The sequence below is a fragment of the Marmota flaviventris genome, chromosome 4 (genome assembly GCF_047511675.1).
Source record: "Marmota flaviventris isolate mMarFla1 chromosome 4, mMarFla1.hap1, whole genome shotgun sequence".
Taxonomy (NCBI): domain Eukaryota; kingdom Metazoa; phylum Chordata; class Mammalia; order Rodentia; family Sciuridae; genus Marmota; species Marmota flaviventris.
This window is the reverse complement of record NC_092501.1, coordinates 88,836,846-88,858,462: the sequence shown is the minus strand read 5'-3', so window position 1 is coordinate 88,858,462 and position 21,617 is coordinate 88,836,846. Positions and strand designations below refer to the sequence as shown.

Here is a 21,617-nt window from a genome sequence, read left to right as displayed (position 1 = left end):
AACCAACAATAAAGACCTCGTAAGACGTCATCAAGGCCCCTGTGGCCGGGCTGCACCAAAGGTTTCTCTACTAGGGGTGCAAACAGTTATCCTGTTGCTGAGGTAACAGAGAGTCTTGCATGGGTGTGGAGAGCCATTCTAATGCATGACTGGGCCACTCCCGGTTTGGGCCTGAGGCTTCTGGCTGTGTGGAAATCTTCCCGGCCCTCTCCTGATGAGAGAACCCGTCCGTGTGGGGGTGTTGCTGACCACTGACCCCGGGGGCCCAATCACTGACCCTGACCTTGGAGTGCGCCCCCCCTCAACCTTCATTGGATGGAATTATCCCCTGAATTTCTTGTTCCCCAATAAAAGGCTACTCCCTGGCGTGCTCGCTCTCTCTCTCTCCTGCTAGCCCTGAGTAATCCTTGCTGCCCTACGGGTGGTTCGAGGTTGGAGCCAGAGAGGGGAGCCGTCTCGGACCTGGTCATAGAAAAAGGTAACTGAGTCTGCGTGTTTTATTTCGATCTCTGCTAGCTAACTTTTATGCCAAGAACCTCATTAATGAAACCAATGCGCAGGCCGCATGGTGGACATGGGGTTGCCTATCTCTTGTTTCTCCTACTAACAGCCAACTTCCTTTGATTATCCTCTCACTAGTCATATAATCTATACATCCATATTCTCACATCCTACCTCATAAACATCTCAGCCAGCCCCCCAGACCTCCCCTTCCACCATAAGAAACTATAAACCATTATACACAAACCTATTAATTATATGGCTGAAGATAACCAAACTCATCATTTCTGTTTATAGTGAAAAACTGTAAATGTAAAAATAGAAGCTGATATATGGCTGCACATTGGGTACACTGAATGCTAAAATATTGATCTCTCCCTTAAAAGTGAAGTATTGATAACCTGTAGGCACACTATAAGACAATAGGGCAGAAGCTGTAATACCTCAGAGATCTACACTGCAAGAGAGGAAGGCACACAGAAATAACATGGGAGGAAATAACAAGGGAGGAAAGTGTCCCAAACAAATCAAGATACTACAACAATAGAGTCCATAGATAAGAAGTGTCAGAGAAGGAGTTCAGAATATACATAACTAAAATGATTTGGGAATTAAAAAATGACCTAAGTGAGCAGATAACAGGCAAAAATCAGTTACTCTAACAAAGAAATAGGAGAGCAAATACAGGTAACCACTGATCACACCAACAAAGAGATAAGAAAGCAAATAGGTTGCAAGAGATTACTTCAAGAAAAAGAGATACTGAAAAAAAGACAAACAGAAATCCTTGAGATGAAAGAAACAATAAGCCAATTTAAAAACTCAATAGATAGCATCACCAACAGACTAGACCACTTGGAAGACAGAACCTCAGACAATGAAGACAAAATATACAATCTTGAAAATAAAGTTGACCTCACAGTGAAGATGGTAAAAAACCACGAACAGAACATCTAAGAATTATAGGATACCATCAAAAGACTAAATTTAAGATTTATTGGGATAGAGGAAAGTTCAAAGATTCAAACCAAAGGAATGCACAATATCTTCAGTGAAATAATATCAGAAAATTTCCCAAGCATGAAGAATGAATTGGAAAATCAAATAAGAGGCCTATAGGACACCAAATGTACAAAATCACAACAGCTCTACAAACAAGACACATTATAATGAAAATGCCTAGCATACAGAATAAGGAAGGGAAACCAATTTGAATCTCAGATTTTTCAACCCAGACTCTCAAAGCTAGGAGATCCTGGAACAATATATACCAAAGCTCTAAAAGACAATGGATGCCAACCAAGAATCTTACATCCAGCAAAATTAAGTTTCAAATTTGACGATGAAATAAAAACCTTCCATGATAAACAAAAGCTAAAAGAATTTACAGCAAGAGGGCTGGGGTTGTGGCTCAGTGGTAGAGCACTTGCCTGCCATGTGTGAGGCACTGGGTCCTATCCTCAGCACCACATAAATATAAATAAATAAAATAAATGTCTATCAACAACTTAAAAAAATTTACAGCAAGAAAGCCTGCACTACAAAACATTCTTGGCAAAATATTCCACGAGGAGGAAATGAAAAACAACAATGAAAATCTGCAAAGGGAAGAACTACAATAAAAGAAAATCCAAAGCAGAAACCAAGTCAAGCTAAATACCAAAAATAAACAAAAATGACCGTTAATACAAATCATATCTCAATAATAACCCTAAATGTTAATGGCTTAAACTCACCATCAAAAGACACAGGCTGGTAGATTAGATTAAAAAAACCCACAATATGCTGCTTTCAAGAGACTCATCTCATGGAAAAAGATGCCCACAGACTGAAGGTGAAAGGTTGGGATAAAATATACCATTCACATGTCCTACATAAGCAAGCAGGGGGTTCCATCCTCATGTCAAATAAACTAGACTTCAAGCCAAATTTAATCAAAAGGGATAAAGATACACATTTCATACTGCTTAAGGGAACCATACATCAACAAGCATAACAAACAACAGAGCATCTGTGTTCATCAATCAAACTCTTCTCAAGTTCAAGAGTCAAATACATCACAACACGATAATTCTGGGTAACTTTAACACACCTCTTTCACCACTAGATAGATCTACCAAACAAAAGCTAAACAAAGAAACTACAGAACTCGAGATCCAACATGGCGGCGGGCACAGAGAGATCAAGTCTGTGACCTCTTCAGCTGCGGGGGCATAGGGAGTCGTAAACCGTCTAAATGCTGTTTGCTCAGGATCACTAGGCAATGCTGAGCTGACGTGGATCTGGGGCAAACAGTCTGGGCCTCTCAGAACACACACCGAGCCCGGATCGGCTGAATTCAAGCTCCTGTTCGCCTGCTTCTCGCAGACAAACTGCTGTGACTCAGCACTAAACGATCCCGCTGAAACAACTGGTCGGCCCTTCTGAACCTACGGAGGTAAATGCCAACTGAGCCTTCATAGGCAGTGGCCACAGGATTGAAACGGGGCTTGGGAGAGCCAGTCAGGACCCACCCGTTGCATTGGTCACCCGACAAAGGGAAACGAACTGTCGCCATTTGCATGGGATACCACCATGGCAGAGAACTGATGTCACCAGAATGCGGCGGAGGAGATAACTCCATTGAAACCGGCGGCGACAGGTGTGTAACCCCCTAGCCTTCCTTCTCCACACAGCGGGGAAACCTTAAGGGCCGCTCCCAGCTCTCCTGTGAGCGCGATAGCCAGACCGAGGGAATCAGGAGTGGCGCGGGACCCGCGGCGCAAACTCCCGGCTACCACTCCCACCAGTGCTGACAACTGAGGTCTCTTGCACCAGCTACCGGGGGCGTGGCTACCGGAGGGCAAGCAAAATTCGCTGAGGGTTCTCAGCCCCAAGCTCTACAAACTTAGGGTCTGAGGGAATGGCAAACAGGGAGAGTGTGCCCAGTCGTTCATGAAAACAGGGCTCCCGGGAACAGCAGACCTGGCGTGTAGCCAGTATTGTGGTGAGCGTCACCAGTGAGCGGGGCCTGGCTTGAGGAAAAGTGGGGAAGTGACTAGACACAAGAGAAGGCCCTAGGCACTCAGGATTGGAGACCCGCCCAGTCTGGGAGGAGGAGCTGCTGCACAGTGATTGGTTCCCCCATATTGAGAGGAGAAGCTTGGCCCGGTGGGCACAGCTCCACCTACTGGAAGAGAAGTTAATCAAACTCTAAGACTGCATTTATTAATTTTTTTTTAATTTGGGTTTTTTTGCATTTTCATTTTTTTGTTGTTGTTTTTTAGTTTTTTTATTTTAATTTTAATTTTTTATTATTTTTTTTATTTTCTATTTTTTTTCTTATGTCTTTTCATTTCTTTTCAATTTTCTTATTCCCCCTTCCTTGAATTCTACCTGCTTACTCTCATTCTCTTTAGTGACTTCTTCCCTTCCCTCCTAATACCTTTCCTCCCAAGCATCAAATAAATTTATAGGAGTAAACAGTAACTCAGCAGTCAAACAGAATAAGAAGTAACATGAGCAGCACGAAAAAGCAAGGAAGAAAAGGAGTACAAACAATGCAGGACAGTCTAAATATTCAGGAGAACCTAGAGTCATCAGAAAAATGGTCAAATAAAGAACTCAAGGAATACCTTAGACAGATGGAATGGAACCATAAAGAGGATATGAGACAGCAAATTCAAACAGTGAAAGAACACATTGAAAATGAATTACATAACAGATAAAAAAAGAAGTTAAGCATCTTTATCAGGAGATAGAGATCATTAAAAAAAATCAAACAATAATTCTAGAAATGAAGGAAACTATAAACCAAATTAAAAACTCAAATGAGAGTATCACTAACAGAGAGGAGCAAGTAGAAGCTAGAACGTCAGATAATGAAGACAAAATATATCATCTTGAAAAGAGTCTAGCCAACTCAGAAAGCCTGGTAAAAAATCACGAGAAAAACATCCAAGAGATATGGGATAACATAAAAAAACCAAACTTAAGAGTCATCGGGATAGAGGAAGGTATAGAGATTCAAATCAAAGGAATGAGTAACCTGCTGAATGAAATAATTACAGAAAACTTTCCAGAAATAAAAAAGGAAATGGATATACAAATTGTAGATGCATACAGGATACTGAGCATACAAAATCACAGTAGACCAACGCCAAGACACATTGTTATGAAGATATCCAATATACAGAACAAAGAGAAAATATTAAAATCTACAAGAGAAAGGAGGCAGATTACATTCAGGGGTAAACCAATAAGGTTAACAATGGATTTTTCATCACAGACGCTGAAAGCGAAAAGATCCTGGAACAACGTATTTCAAACACTGAAAGACAATGGATGCCAACCAAGAATTCTGTATCCAGCAAAATTAAGCTTCAGGTACAACAACAAAATAAAAATCTTTCATGATAAACAAAAGCTAAAAGAATTTGCAGCCAGAAAACCAGCATTGCAAAGCACCTTGAGCAAAACACTACACGAGGAAGAAATGAAAAACAATAACCAAAACCATCAGTGGGAAGTGCCTCAGTAAAGACAGAGGGCGGGGGGAAAGCTAATCATGGAGAAACAAACTAAATTAAAAAAAAAAAAAAGATAAATAATCAAACATGGCTGGAAGTACAAACCGTATATCAATAGTAACTCTAAACGTTAATGGCTTAAACTCTCCAATAAAGCGACATAGGGTGGTAACATGGATTAAAAAAACAAATCCAACAATATGCTGCCTCCAGGAGACACATCTGATTGGAAAAGACATACACAGGCTGAAGGTGAAAGGTTGGGAAAAAATATACCACGCACATGGTCCTCGGAAGCAAGCAGGGGTGGCCATCCTCATATCGAATAAAATCGACTTCAAGACTAAGTTAATCAAAAGGGATAAGGAAGGACATTATATACTGTTAAAAGGAACTACTCACCAACAAGACATAACAATTATCAATATTTATGCACCAAATAATGGTGCTGCAACATTCATAAAACAAATTCTCCGCAAGTTCAAGAATCAAATAGACCACAACACAATAATTATGGGTGATTTCAACACACCTCTCTCACCATTGGACAGATCCTCCAAACAAAAGTTGAATAAAGAAAGTATAGAACTCAATATCACAATCAATAACCTAGACTTAACTGACTTATATAGAATATATCAACCATCATCAAGTGAATATACTTTTTTCTCAGCAGCACATGGATCCTTCTCAAAAATAGACCATATATTATGCCATAGGGCAACCCTCAGTAAATATAAAGGGGTGGAGATAATACCATGCATTTTATCTGATCATAATGGAATGAAACTGGAAATCAATGATAAAAAAAGGAAGGAAAAATCCTACATCACATGGAAAATGAACAATATGTTACTGAATGATCAATGGGTTACAGAAGACATAAAGGAGGAAATCAAAAAATTCTTAGAGCTAAATGAAAATACAGACACAACATATCAGAATCTATGGGACACAATGAAAGCAGTTTTAAGAGGGAAATTCATCGCCTGGAGGTCATTCCTCAAAAAAAGAAAAAACCAACAAATAAATGAGCTCACACTTCATCTCAAAGCCCTAGAAAAGGAAGAGCAAAACAACAGCAAATGTAGCAGAAGGCAAGAAATAATTAAAATCAGAGCGGAAATCAACGAAATTGAAACAAAAGAAACTACTGAAAAAATTAACAAAACTAAAAGTTGGTTCTTCATAAAAATAAATAAGATTGACAGACCCTTAGCCATGCTAACGAAGAGAAGAAGAGAGAGAACTCAAATTACTAACATACGGGATGAAAAAGGCAATATCACAACAGATGCTACAGAAATAGAGAAGACAATTAGAAATTATTTTGAAAACCAATATTCCAATAAAATAGAAGATAGTGAAGACATCGATAAATCCCTTAAGTCATATGATTTGCCCAGACTGAGTCAGGAGGATACACACAATTTGAACAGACCAATATCAATGGATGAAATAGAAGAAGCAATCAAAAGACTACCAACCAAGAAAAGCCCAGGACCGGATGGGTATACAGCGGAGTTTTACAAAACCTTTAAAAAAGAATTAATACCAATACTTTTCAAGTTATTTCAGGAAATAGAAAAAAAGGGAGCTCTTCCAAATTCATTCTATGAGGCCAACATCACCCTGATTCCGAAACCAGACAAAGACACGTCAAAGAAAGAAAACTATAGACCAATATCTCTAATGAACCTAGATGCAAAAATCCTCAATAAAATTCTGGCGAATCGGATACAAAAACACATCAAAAAAATTGTGCACCAAGATCAAGTAGGATTCATCCCTGGGATGCAAGGATGGTTCAATATACGGAAATCAAAAAATGTTATTCACCACATCAATAGACTTAAAGATAAGAACCATATGATCATCTCGATAGACGCAGAAAAAGCATTCGACAAAGTACAGCATCCCTTTATGTTCAAAACATTAGAAAAACTAGGGATAACAGGAACTTACCTCAACATTGTAAAAGCTATCTATGCTAAGCCTCAGGCTAGCATCATTCTGAATGGAGAAAAATTAAAGGCATTCCCTCTAAAATCTGGAACAAGACAGGAATGCCCTCTATCACCACTTCTATTCAATATAGTTCTCGAAACACTGGCCAGAGCAATTAGACGAAAGAAATTAAAGGCATAAAAATAGGAAAAGAAGAACTTAAATTATCACTATTTGCGGCAGACATGATTATACACCTAGAAGGCCCAAAAGGGTCTACAAAAAAACTACTAGAACTAATAAATGAATTCAGCAAAGTGGCAGGATATAAAATCAACACGCATAAATAAAAGGCATTTCTGTATATCAGCGACAAAACTTCTGAAACGGAAATGAGGAAAAACACTCCATTCACAATATCCTCAAAAAAAATAAAATACTTGGGAATCAACCTAACAAAAGAGGTGAAAGATTTATACAATGAAAACTACAGAACCCTAAAGAGAAAAGTAGAAGATCTTAGAAGATGGAAAAATATACCCTGTTCATGGATAGGCAGAACTAACATCATCAAAATGGCGATATTACCAAAAGTTCTCTATAGGTTTAATGCAATGCCAATCAAAATCCCAACGGCATTTCTTGTAGAAATTGATAAAGCAATCATGAAATTCATTTGGAAAAATAAAAGACCCAGAATAGCAAAAGCAATTCTAAGCAGGAAGTGTGAATCAGGCGGTATAACGATACCAGATTTCAAACTATATTATAGAGAAATAGTAACAAAAACAGCATGGTACTGGTACCAAAACAGGCGGGTGGACCAATGGTACAGAATAGAGGACACAGAGACCAATCCACAAAGTTACAACTATCTTATATTTGATAAAGGGGCTAAAAGCACGCAATGGAGGAAGGATAGCATCTTCAACAAATGGTGTTGGGAAAACTGGAAATCCATATGCAACAAAATGAAACTGAATCCCCTCCTCTCGCCATGCACAAAAGTTAACTCAAAATGGATCAAGGAGCTTGATATCAAATCAGAGAATCTGCGTCTGATAGAAGAAAAAGTTGGCTCCGATCTACATATTGTGGGGTCGGGCTCCAAATTCCTTAATAGGACACCCATAGCACAAGAGTTAATAACAAGAATCAACAAATGGGACTTACTTAAACTAAAAAGTTTTTTCTCAGCAAGAGAAACAATAAGAGAGGTAAATAGGGAGCCTACATCATGGGAACAAATCTTTACTCCTCACACTTCAGATAGAGCCCTAATATCCAGAGTATACAAAGAACTCAAAAAATTAGACAATAAGATAACAAATAACCTAATCAACAAATGGGCCAAGGACCTGAACAGACACTTCTCAGAGGAGGACATACAATCAATCAACAAGTACATGAAAAAATGCTCACCATCTCTAGCAGTCAGAGAAATGCAAATCAAAACCACCCTAAGATACCATCTCACTCCAGTAAGATTGGCAGCCATTATGAAGTCAAACAACAAGTGCTGGCGAGGATGTGGGGAAAAGGGTACTCTTGTACATTGCTGGTGGGACTGCAAATTGGTGCAGCCAATTTGGAAAGCAGTATGGAGATTCCTGGGAATGCTGGGAATGGAACCACCATTTGACCCAGCTATTGCCCTTCTCGGACTATTCCCTGAAGACCTTAAAAGAGCATACTACAGGGATACTGCCACATCGATGTTCATAGCAGCACAATTCACAATAGCTAGACTGTGGAACCAACCCAGATGCCCTTCAATAGATGAATGGATAAAAAAAAATGTGGCATTTATACACCATGGAGTATTACGCAGCACTAAAAAATGACAAAATCATGTAATTTGCAGGGAAATGGATGGCACTAGAGCAGATTATGCTAAGTGAAGCTAGCCAATCCCTAAAAAACAAATGCCAAATGTCTTCTTTGATATAATGAGAGCAACTAAGAACAGAGCAGGGAGGAAGAGCAGGAGGAAAAGATTAACATTAAACAGAGACATGAGGTGGGAGGGAAAGGGAGAGAAAAGGGATATTGCATGGAAATGGAAGGAGACCCTCATTGTTATACAAAATTACATATAAGAGGTTGTAAGGGGAATGGGAAAATAAAAAAGGAGAGAAATGAATTACAGTAGATGGGGTAGAGAGAGAAGATGGGAGGGGAGGGGAGGGGGCTAGTTGAGGATAGGAAAGGTAGCAGAATACAACATTCACTAATATGGCATTATGTAAAAATGTGGATGTGTAACCGATGTGATTCTGCAATCTGTATTTGGGGTAAAATGGGAGTTCATAACCCACTTGAATCTAATGTATGAAATATGATATGTCAAGAACTTTGTAATGTTTTGAACAACCAATAAAAAAAAGAAACTATAGAACTCAATAATATAATCAATAACTTAGACTTAATTGACATATATAGAGTACATTATCCACCAACGAACAAATACACTTTCTTCTCAGCAGCACATGGATCCTTCTCTAAAATAGACCATATGTTATGCCACAAAGCAAATCTTAGTAAATACAGAAAAGTAGAGATACCACCCTGCATTCTATCAGACCACAATGGAATAAAATTAGAAACCAATGATAAAATAAAAAATAAAAGCTTTTCCAACACCTGGAGACTAAATAATACACTATTGAATGAACAATGAGTTGCAAAAGATATCAAGGAAGAGATTAAAAAATTCTTAGAAGTAAATGAGAACATCTACACAACATCAAAATCTCTGGATACTATGAAGGCAGTTCTAAAGTTCATTGCATGGAGTTCATTCCTTCAAAAAAGAAAAAGTCAATAAATAAATGACCTAACATTACATCTCAAAACCCTAGAAAGAGAACAAATCAACCCCCAAAGCAGTAAAAGACAGGAAACAATTAAAATTAGAGCTGATATCAATGAAATTGAACCAAAAGAAACAATTGAAAAATTTGACAAAACAAAAAGTTGTTTCTTTGAAAAAACAAATAAAATTGATAAACCATTAGCCATGCTAATAAAGAGAAAGAGAAAACTCAAATTACTAACATGAGTGATAAAAATGAAAATATTACAATGGACACTACAGAAATATAAATGATAATTACAAATTATTTTGAAAATTTGTATTCCAATAAAATAAAAAATATCAAAGACATCGACAAATTTCTAGAGGCATATGATATGCCCAAACTAAATCAGGATGATATACACAATTTAAACAGATCAATTTCAAGCAAGGAAATAGAAGACACCATCAGAAATCTACCAACCAAGAAAAGCCCAGGACCAGATGGATATACAACTGAGTTCTACGAGACCTTCAAAGAAGAACTAACACCAATACTTCTCAAACTATTTCATGAAATAGAAAAAGAGGGAACATTTCCAAACACATTCTATGAGGTCAATATCACCCTGATTCCAAAACAAAAGACACTTCAAAGAAAGAAAACTTCAGACCAATATCTCTAATAGATGCAAAAATTCTCAATAAAATTCTAGCAAATCAAATACAAAAAAATATCAAAAAGACAGTACATCATGATCAAGTAGGGTTCATTCCAGGAATGCAAGGTTGGTTCAACATATGGAAATCAAAAATGTAATTCATCACATCAATAAACTCAGAGATAAAAATTCTATGATCATCTCAATAGGTGCAGAGAAAGCATTTGATAAATGTTCCAAACGCTTGAAAAACTAGGGATAACAGGAACATACCTCAACATGTAAAGGCTATCTATGCTAAGCCCCAGGCCAACATCATTCTAAAAGCAGAAAAACTGAAAGCATCCCCTCTAAAAACTGGAACAAGATGGATGCCCTGTGTCACCACTTCTATTTAACAGAGTAATCAGACAGCTTAAAGAAATTAAAGGGATATGGATAGGAAAAGAAAAACTCAAATTAACACTATTTGCAGACGATATGATTCTATACCTAGAAGACCTAAAACATTCCACCAGAAATCTCCTAGAACTAATAAATGAATTCAGAAAAGTAGCTGGATATAAAATCAACACCCATAAATCAAAGGCATTTCTGTACATCAGTGACAAATCCACTGAAAGCGAAACTAGAAACCAGGAAAAACACCCCATTTACAATAGCCTAAAAAAAAAAAAAAAAAAAAAAAACACTTGGGAATAAATTTAACAAAAGAGGTGAAAGACCTCTACAATGAAAACTACAACACGCTAAAGAAAGAAATTAAAGAAGACCTTAGAATATGAAAAGATTTACCTTTTTCTTGGATAGGCAGAATTAATATTGTCAAAATGACCATACTACCAAAAGCACTATACAGATTCAATGCAATCCCAATCAAAATCTCAGTGTCATTCCTTATATAAATGGAGAAAGCAATCATGAAATTCATCTGGAAAAATAAAGGACCCAGAATAGCCAAAGCAATCCTTAGCAAGAAGAATGAAGCTGGTGGCATTACTACTCCAGACCTAAAACTATACTACAGAGCAACAGTAACTAAAACAGCATGGTACTAGCACCAAAATACACCTGTAGACCATTGGTACAGAATAGAGGACACAGAGTCTAACCCACATAACTTCAGTTATATTAGACAAAGGCACCAAAAACATACATTGGAGAAAAGATAGCCTCTTCAACAAATGGTGCTGGGAAAACTAGAAATCCATATGTAACAAAATGAAATTAAACCTCTACCTCTCACCATGCACAAAACTCAACTCAAAGTGAATCAAGGACCTAAGAATTAAACCAGAGACCTTGCACCTAATGGGAGAAAAAGTAGGTCCAAATCTCCATCATGTTTCAGGCCCCAACTTTCTTCATAAAACTCCTATAGTGCAAGATTAAAACCAATTGGGATGGGGGCTTCTTCTCAGCAAAAGAAACAATCAGTGAGGTGAATAGAGAACCTACAGAATGGGAGCAAATCTTTGCCACATGCACATCAGATAGAGCACTAATCTCTAAGATATATAAAGTACTCAAAAACCTTAACACCAAAAAAACAAATAACCCAATCAATAAATGGGCCAAGGAAAAATTTCTAAGAGGATATATAATCAATCAACAAACATATGAAAAATTGTTCAACATCTCTATTAGAGAAATACAAATCAAAACTACTCTAAGATTTCATCTCACTCTAGTCAGAATGGCAGCTATTATGAATACAAACAACAGGGCTGGGGTGGTGGCTCGGTGGTAGAGCACTTGCCTATGTGTGAGGCACCGGGTTCGATCCTCAGCAACACATATCAATAAATAAAATAAAGATCCATTGACAACTAAAAAAATTTTTTAAAAAAAGAATACAAACAACAATAAGTGTTGGCGAGGATGTGGAGAAAAAAAGGCACACTCATATATTCCTGGAGGAACTGCAAAATTGGTACAGCCAATCTGGAAAGCAGTATGGAGATTCCTTGGAAAACTGGGAATGGAACCACCATTTGACCCAGTTACCCCACTCCTGGGTTTATACCCAAAGGACTTAAAAACAGCATACTACAGGGACACAGCCATATCAATGTTTATAGCAACACAATTCACAATAGCTAAACTATGGAACCAACCTAGACACTCTTCAGTAAATGAATGGATAGGGAAATGAATCAGTACACAATGGAACATTACTCAGCATTAAAAGAGAATAAAATCATGCCATTTGCAGGTAAATGGATGTAGTTGGAGAATGCAATGCTAAGTGAAGCAAGCCAATCCTAAAAAACCAAAAGCTGAATGTTTTCTTTGATATGAAGATGCAGACACATAATGGCGATTGGTGGGGAGCATCGGAGGAATGGAGGAACTTTAGATAGGGCAAAGGGGAGGGATGGGAAAGGAGGGGGCAAAGGGGTAGGAATGATGGTGGAATGAGCTAGACATCATTACCCTAATTACATAAATAAGACACAAATGTTGTGAAAATATTCTGTGTACAATCAGTGTCTTGAAAAATTGTGCTCTATAATATGAAATGATTTGCATTCTGCCAACATGTATAACAAATCGGAAGGAAGGAAGGAAGGAAGGAAGGGAGGGAGGGAGGGAGGGAGGGAGGAAAGAAGGAAGGAAGGAAGGGAGGGAGGGAGGGAGGAAGGAAGGAAGGAAAGAAGTTTCATTATTTAAAAAAAAATAATAAAATAAGGAGCCAGTTGCAGTGGCACACACCTGTATTCCCAGCAACTTGGAGGCTGAGGTAAGAGAATCACAAGTTTGCGGCCAGCTTCAGTAATTTATTAAGGCCCTATGCAACTTAGCAAAAACCTGTCTCAAAATAAAAAATAGAAAAAAAGGGGCTGGAGACTAAAGTGCCCTGGGCTTAATCCCCAGTATCACAAAAGTGGAGTTTCCAGCTTATGTGACATATAATGAATGGTTAGCCATGTCAAATTATTATTTTTTTTTTTTTGGCTAAATTTTTAACTTCAAATCCAATATATCAATTTTTGTTCTTTTATAGTTTGTTTGTGTTTTTTCCTAGAAATCTTTGCATATGCCAATGTCAAAAATATATTCACCTATTTGTTTCTAGGTTTATAATCCTTCCTTCCTTCCTTCCTTCCTTCCTTCCTTCCTTCCTTCCTTCCTTCCCTCCCTCCCTCCCTCCCTCCCTCCTTCCTTCCTTCCTTCCTTCCTTCTTTGATTGAACTCAGGGACACTTGACCACTGAGCCACATACTCAGCCCTATTTTATTTATAGACAGGGTCTTACTGAGTTGCTTAGCACCTCAGTTTCGCTGAGGTTGGCTATGAACTCAAGATCCTCCTACCTCAGCCTCTCAAGCCGCTGGGATTACAGGCATGTGCCACCACACTGGCTAGGTTTATAATTTTAATAAGAAATGCAATCATTCTTTTTAACTGCTACATTCCTCTCATCATATCTATTTCTAACTCTGAAATAACAGGACTGATAATTTGTCCTATTAGTTTATAAATTTTAGAATTACACACCAAGTCAGTATATAAACACCAAGTCATTATACATATACAAAACTATGCTCTGTAGTGGATTAAAAAAACCTAACACAACATTGTGCTGATCTGTGGTCTTTTTGGAGAAGCCTTATGGTATTATCTTTATTAGTAAGAAAAGAACAAATATACTTTTTAAAAAAAATTTTGTAATTGTAGATGGACAGAAAGCCTTTGTTTATTTTTATATGGTACTAAGGATCAAATGAACCCAGTGCCTCACAGATGCTAGGCAAGTGCTCTGCCACTGGGCTACAGCTCCAGCCTTGATATAATGTGCTTTTTAAAAGTCAAACTACAAAAGATGTTCCTGATGCGATATCTCAGAAATTATTTACTGAATGAGTAAACAATGAATTGATACTCACTTTCTCTTTCACATATCAAATAACTCTAGAGAGACTCTTACAAGATTTACAAGTCTTTAATTTACAAGTATAAACTAAAGAACTGACACACCTGGATTTCTTCACGTTCCTTTTTATCTGGAAAAGTTCTTGCAGCTGTAGTATACTTTTCAAAAACTTTACGCTCCTTTTGTAGTTTCCTCATTTCCTCCTTTTTAAACTCTTCTATTCGAGCCAATTCTTTTGCTTTCTGTTGCTCAAAGTCTGCAATTTCTTTCCTAAAATGACCAAACCATGTTATCATCTCAGAAGACCATCACAATATAGTAATTCACATCTAGCACCAAATGGAACCTGGTGCCAACCTAGGAAGTGCTGGTTTTAACGAGTCCATCTTCAATGCATAGGCCTGAAATATCAGCCAATCCACTCACTCAACCATTTATCCAACAAGCTTCACTGGGTGCTCACTATGAGTCACATATTCTACTAAGAAGTGGGAAACCAGAGTGAAAATAATAAAAATCCTTAAGTTTCTTACATTCTAATGGAAACACAGAAAATAACAAGATAAATCAACTATTGGAAGAATTAAGGGAAAAAAAATAAAAAGGTCAGGAAATATGAGGATGAGAAGTTGATATTTTGGATGGGAGCACATCTTGTTGCAAAAATATATGAAGTAAAACCTAAAGAAGTGAGAGAACAAGCTATGAGGATATCTGAACAGAACAGTACAGGGAGTGGGAGGAAATATCATGGGCTTATTTTTAAAAATTTTTTTTAGATGTTGATGAACCTTTATTTTATTCATTTATTTATATGCAGTGCTGAGGATCAAACCCAGTGTCTCACACATGCTAGGCAAGCACTCTACCACTGAGTTACAACCCCAGCCCTGGCTTATTTTTTATAAATGATCAATCTGACATACTTCCACCTCTCCCAGTAGAGAGATTTGACTAGACAAGAGAATATGAGATATAGGTTACAGATCTCAGTTGAGACATGGTTGGATCAGATGATATTTAAAACCTGAGGACTAGATGAACACAATACAAGAGTAGAGAGAAAAGATAAAAAGATATTCACATTTGGGTGGGAGTGAAGCTTAGCAGTATATACTTAGCACCAATTCCCAGCACACACACACACACACAAAATTACATTTGACTGAATGTTCAGAATTTCTACAACATACAGAGGCAAAAATTAAGGGAAGACAAAAAAACCAAAGGACAAATGTTTTCTCTGATATGTGATGCTAAATCACACTGGGGGCAGAGGCTAGAGAAGAATAGTTACTTTAGATTAGGTAGAGGGGAATGAAGGGAGAGGAGGAAATAGGGGGATAGGAAGAATAGTAGAATGAATCAGACATCATTACCCTACAATGTATATAACTGCATGACCAGAGTGATTCTACATCATGTACAACCAGAAAAATAAGAAATTATACTCCAGTTATAATATGATGTATCAAAGTGTATAAATGCATTCTACTGTCATGTATAATTAGAACAAATAAAAAATAATAAAAAATTAAAAGAAGAATACTTGCAGCACTTTTGACAAACTTTAACGTATTTATTAGATTTATATAAAACTTCCTACAATCAGTGCAACAAAACTCCCACTAGAAAAATAAGCAAAGGTTACAAAGAAATTGACAAAATACAACACAAATGACCATAAATATTAAAATATGCTCAAAATTGTCAATAACCAGAGAAATGCAAATTTCAACAGATGAAAGATGATATAATTATGAGGTTGGAAAGATTTTTAAAAGACTGCTTAATACTCAACTATGGTGATGAGGAAAGAGGCCAAGAAGGAGCCTCAGATATGGATTAGGGAAGAGGAAGTTTTTGAAATTCATCATGAGAAAGAATATTCTTTATTATTAATTTTTATCCAAAGTAGTAGGTAATTTATAACAGTTAAGACTGTAAACAAGCTAATTTCCACACAGATTGGTTGAATAAGTTATAGTGGCACCCATACAACAGTCATTTCAAGGATGCAAAAGATTAAACTAATGTGGTAAGAAGTCTATTATGGCTGGGTGTGGTGGCATACACCTATGGTCCCAGCAGCTCAGGAGACTAAGGCAGGAGGATCATAAGTTCAAAGCCAGCCTTAGCAACTGAGCAAGGCCCTAAGCAACTCAGTGAGACCCTGTCTCTAAATAAAACATTTTTAAAAACGGGGAGAGGTCTGGGGTTGTGGCTCAGTGGTAAAGCGCTTACCTAGCATGTGAGAGGCACTAGGTTTGATTCTCCATGCTGCATACAAATAAATGAATAAAATAAAAGTCCATCAACATCTAAAAAATATATATATAATTTTTTAAAAAGCTGGAGGGGCGATGTGGCTCAGTGATTAAGCAGCTCTGGGTTCAATGCCCAGTACCCCACCCCCAAAAAAAGTCTATTATACAGTTGAATTAAAAAAATTAAAGAACAAAACATATAAATAGAGCCAGGGGCTCAGTATCAAACTGCCTGGGCTGGCATTGTGGCTGTCACTTTCTAAAATGGTAAACTTGGACAAATGTCTTAACTTCTCAGTACCTCAGCTTCCTCATCTGTAAGATAGGAAGACTAACGTAATTCCTAAATTACGAGGGCTGGAGTTGTGGATCAGTAGTGGAGCACTTGCCTGGCATGTGTGAGGCCCTGGGTTCGATCCTCAGCACCGCATATAAATAAATAAATTAAAGATCCATTTACAACTAAAAAATATTAAAAAAAAAAAAAAAAAAAAAAAGAACTGAATGTTGCTTAGAACAGACCTTGGACTGGGGAGATAGCTCAGTTGGTAGAGTGCTTGCTTTGCATGCATAAGGCCCTGGGTTCGATCCCCAACACCACAAAAAAAAGAACAGACTTTGGCATGGTGGAAACTGTGAAAAAAAAATAGTCTTTATTTTATGATTTAAATGTTCTTTAAATAGAAAAATACAATTTTAAATAAAGTAAAGGGGGCTGGGGTTGTGGCTCAGCAGTAGAGCACTCCCTAGCATGTGCAAGGCCCTGGGTTCAATCCTCAGCACCACATAAAAATAAAATAAAATAAAGATATTGTGTCCAACTACAGCTAAAAATATATATTTAAAATAAATAAATAAATAAAGCATTTAAAAAGTTATTTTGGGGCCAGGATAAGGGCACATACCTGTAAATCCCAGATCCTGAGGAAGCTGAGGCAGAGGATCACAAGTTCAAGGCCAGCCTGTGCAACTGGACAAGAGCCTGTCTCAAAATTTAAAAAAAAAGTTTGGGAGGCCAGGTGCAGTGGTGTACACCTGTAATCCCATAGACCCAGGAGACTGAGACAGGAGGATCCCAAATTCAAGGATAGCTTCAGCAACTTAAGAAGATCCTGTCTCAAAATAAAAAATAAAAAGTTCTGGGGATGCCCCTGGGATCAAGCCCCAGGGCAAAAAAAATAGAGGCAACAAAGTACAGCCAGGTGTGGCAGCATGTACCTATAATACCAGCTACTCAGAAAGCTAAGGCAGATTAATGAGTTCAAGAGCAGCCTAGGTAACATAGCAAGACCGTATTTCAAAAACAAGAGGGAAGGGGTGGGGCTGTGGGGATGGGAAGGATGGCAAAATAAGGTAGACATTATTACTTTATATACGTGTATGATTACATTATTGGTGTGACTCAGCACCATGTACAGCCAGAGGAAGGAGAAGCTGTGCTCTATTTGTGTACAATGTGTCAATGCATTCTACTGTCATGTGTAACTAATTAGAACAAATTTTGAAAAATAAATAAGCAAAACAATTATATATTTAAAAAAGCAATTAAGGGGTTAGAATTGTAGCTCTGTGGGAGAGCACTTGCCTTTCATGTGTGAGGCACTGGGTTCCATCCTCAGCACCACATAAAAATAAAGGTATCGTGTCCATGTACAACTAAAAATATATTTTTAAAAAAGCAATTAAGGCGCTGGGGTTGTGGCTCATTGGTAGAGTGCTTGCCTAGCACGTATGAAGCCCTGCGGTCAATCCTCAGCACCACATAAAAAATAAAGGCATACAATAAACCTATAAGAGGCTGATGTTGTGGCTCAGCAGTAGGGCGCTCGCCTAACTCCTGTGAGGTACTGGGTTCAATCCTCAGCATCACATAAAAATAAAAACAAAAATAAAGGAATTGTGTCCACCTATGACTAAAAAAATTTTTTAATAAAAATAAAAAAATAAACCTATTAAAAAAGTTATCTCATTAAAAAAATCAATTTAAGTACAGGTACATACTAAAACATGGGTGAACCTTGAATATCTTATGCTAAGTGAGAGAAACCAGACACAAAAATTTTTGTTTTCTTTTTCAGTGTTTGGGATTGAACACAGGGCCTCATAGCATGCTAGACAAGCACTCTACCATCAAGTCACATCTGCGGCCCTGTATGACTCATTTTGAATGAAATATCCAGAATATGTAAATGAATACTGACAGAAGGCAGATTAATAGTTGCCAGGAAATGGGAGAAGGAAGAAAATGGGAAGCAATTAGTTAATGGGTATGGAGTGTCTTTCTGGAGTAACATATATTTTGAAAATAGAGACAAATGGTGGTTGCATAAAACTGTCAATGCACTAAATGCCACTGTACCATACATTTTAAAATGCTTAATCGTAAGCAGTATGAATTTCACCTCAATTAAACATTAACATATTCAGGCTCTGTGACACATGCATGTAATCATGCAACACAGGAGGCTAAGGCAAGAGGATCTCAAATTCAAAGACAGCCTCAGCAACTTAGGACCTAAGCAATTTAGCGAGACTCTGTCTCAAAACTGAAAAAAAGCGGGGGGGGGGGGGGGGGGGGGGGGCAGTTGGAGAGTAGCTCAATGGTAAAGTACCCTTGGGTTTTGTTTTGTTTTTTTTCCTTTTTTTTTTTTATTTTTTATTGTTGGTTGTTCAAAACATTACATAGTTCTTGATATATCATATTTCACACTTTGATTCAAGTGGGTTATGAACTCCCATTTTTACCCCTTATACAGATTGCAGAATCATATCAGTTACACATCCATTGATTTACATGTTGCCATACTAGTGTCTGTTGTATTCTGCTGCCTTTCCTATCCTCTACTATCCCCCCTCCCCTCCCCTCCCCTCCCCTCTTCTCTCTCTACCCCCTCTACTGTCATTCATTTCTCCCCCTTGTATTATTTTTCCCTTTCCCCTCACTTCCTCTTGTATGTAATTTTATATAACCCTGAGGGTCTCCTTCCATTTCCATGCAATTTCCCTTCTCTCTCCCTTTCCCTCCCACCTCTCATCCCTGTTTAATGTTAATCTTCTCATGCTCTTCATCCCTACTCTGTTCTTAGTTACTCTCCTTATATCAAAGAAGACATTTGGCATTTGTTTTTTAGGGATTGGCTAGCTTCACTTAGCATAATCTGCTCTAATGCCATCCATTTCCCTGCAAATTCTATGATTTTGTCATTTTTTAATGCAGAGTAATACTCCATTGTGTATAAATGCCACATTTTTTTTATCCATTCGTCTATTGAAGGGCATCTAGGTTGGTTCCACAGTCTTGCTATTGTGAACTGTGCTGCTATGAACATCGATGTAGCAGTGTCCCTGTAGCATGCTCTTTTTAGGTCTTTAGGGAATAGACCGAGAAGGGGAATAGCTGGGTCAAATGGTGGTTCCATTCCCAGCTTTTCAAGAAATCTCCATACTGCTTTCCAAATTGGCTGCACCAATTTGCAGTCCCACCAGCAATGTACAAGAGTACCCTTTTTAATCCCCATAACCCCCACTCAAAACAAGATATATGTACATGTTCAGTTGAGGTTTTGCTGCCCAATAAAATCAGGTCAAATAATGACCTAGGGTAGAAAACTGCATTTGTCATACCACTGACTACAGTGGATAAAGTTGTGGCCTTCCAATACAGTATGGTGAAGCTCTAACCCTATGAGTATGACTTTATTGGAAATAAGGTCTTTGCAGATATAATTAACATATATGTTAAAATGAAGTCATACTGGAGTAGGGTGGACCACATTATAATGTCCTTATAAGAAGAGAACAAAAGTAGAATGAAGCACACACAGAGAGGAAAATGTCATGGGAAGACACTAACACAAAGTAGGAAGATGGCCATGTAACTATGGGGTAGAAATTAGAATGATGCTGCTGTAAGCCAAAGAACACCAAGGATTGCCAGCCATCCCAGAAGCTAGAAGAAACAATATGGCCTGGCAGATGCTTTGATGTTGGACTCTTTAAAATCTTCAGAAACATAAGAAAATAAGTTTCAGTTGTTTTAAACTACCCAGTTATTTATAGACATACCACCCTGAATGCTCCCCATCTCATCTAAATCTAAACTACCCAGTTTTCAGAATTTGTTTCAGCAGCCCTAAGAAACTAATACACTAAAAAAAAAAAAAAAAGAAAGAAAGAAACTAATACACTAAGCAAGTTACTACTTGAATTCATGGCCCCAAACTGCTTTTCAAATTTCAATTTATGATCTCACCACCATGAGAATATCCCTTTTAACACATCTGACAATGTTGGGTCACTTTATTTAATAAAATAAATCTTATAAAACACAGACTTCACCTCCTTTCCATTTAGATTTCTTGAACTGATTTAAAATGTTTCAAATATTTTAGATACAATTGTAAATATATGATTACATCACTGCACATTTTTTTCCCTCAACTCATAAAGGCAACTTACCTGAGTTTTTCCAAGGCACTTTCTCGTTCAATGCGAAGTTTAGCTAAAGATGTGTTCTCTGCTTTAAATTTTTCTATTTCTGTTTCCAATTCAATAACTTTCTCTCTCAACATCTGGGATCGAGCATTGTCACCTAAAAAACAGGCCATAAATACTGACTTCTACGTAAGGCTTAAAGCAGGAAAAAAATCTATCTAGCTACTAATACTAAAAAACCAAGAATATGTAAACCCATGTGCCATTAAAATGCATTTGAAACAAAGCTTGCCTAACTTTCTAAAGAAAATCAGTCTGAATTTAAGAATTAATCTAACTCAAGAATATTGTCTTAAAAAGTATTGTCTTAAATTATTCCTGAGATCTAAAAAGCTAATCATTCCAAAATCAAAGTTTACCCCACTACTAAAGAAATGCAAATTAAGACACTTTTCCCCTTATCAAATTTGCAACTTATTTGAAAAAAAAAAAAAAAGTATTTCTGTTCTTCATTTGAAACAAGCATTTTAATATTTGGTACTACCCTTTCAGAAAATACTTTTGATCTAAATCATAGGCTAGAAGGATGAGCAAATTAAAATATATGTCTTTTCGCATTAAAAA

General features: G+C 37.3%; 1 protein-coding gene across 3 annotated transcripts in view; it reads right to left on the bottom strand.

The window, feature by feature from the left end:
• Positions 1 to 21,617, bottom strand: part of Cpap (centrosome assembly and centriole elongation protein) — a 59,340-nt gene that overhangs the window by 19,319 nt on the left and 18,404 nt on the right. For all 3 annotated transcript variants that reach the window (XM_071611369.1, XM_071611370.1, XM_071611371.1), the window contains 2 exons: positions 21,018 to 21,150; positions 14,397 to 14,562 (listed from right to left, as the gene is read on the bottom strand). In XM_071611369.1, coding sequence (XP_071467470.1) covers positions 14,397 to 14,562; positions 21,018 to 21,150 — 299 coding nt within the window. The remainder of the gene's footprint in view (positions 1 to 14,396; positions 14,563 to 21,017; positions 21,151 to 21,617) is intronic.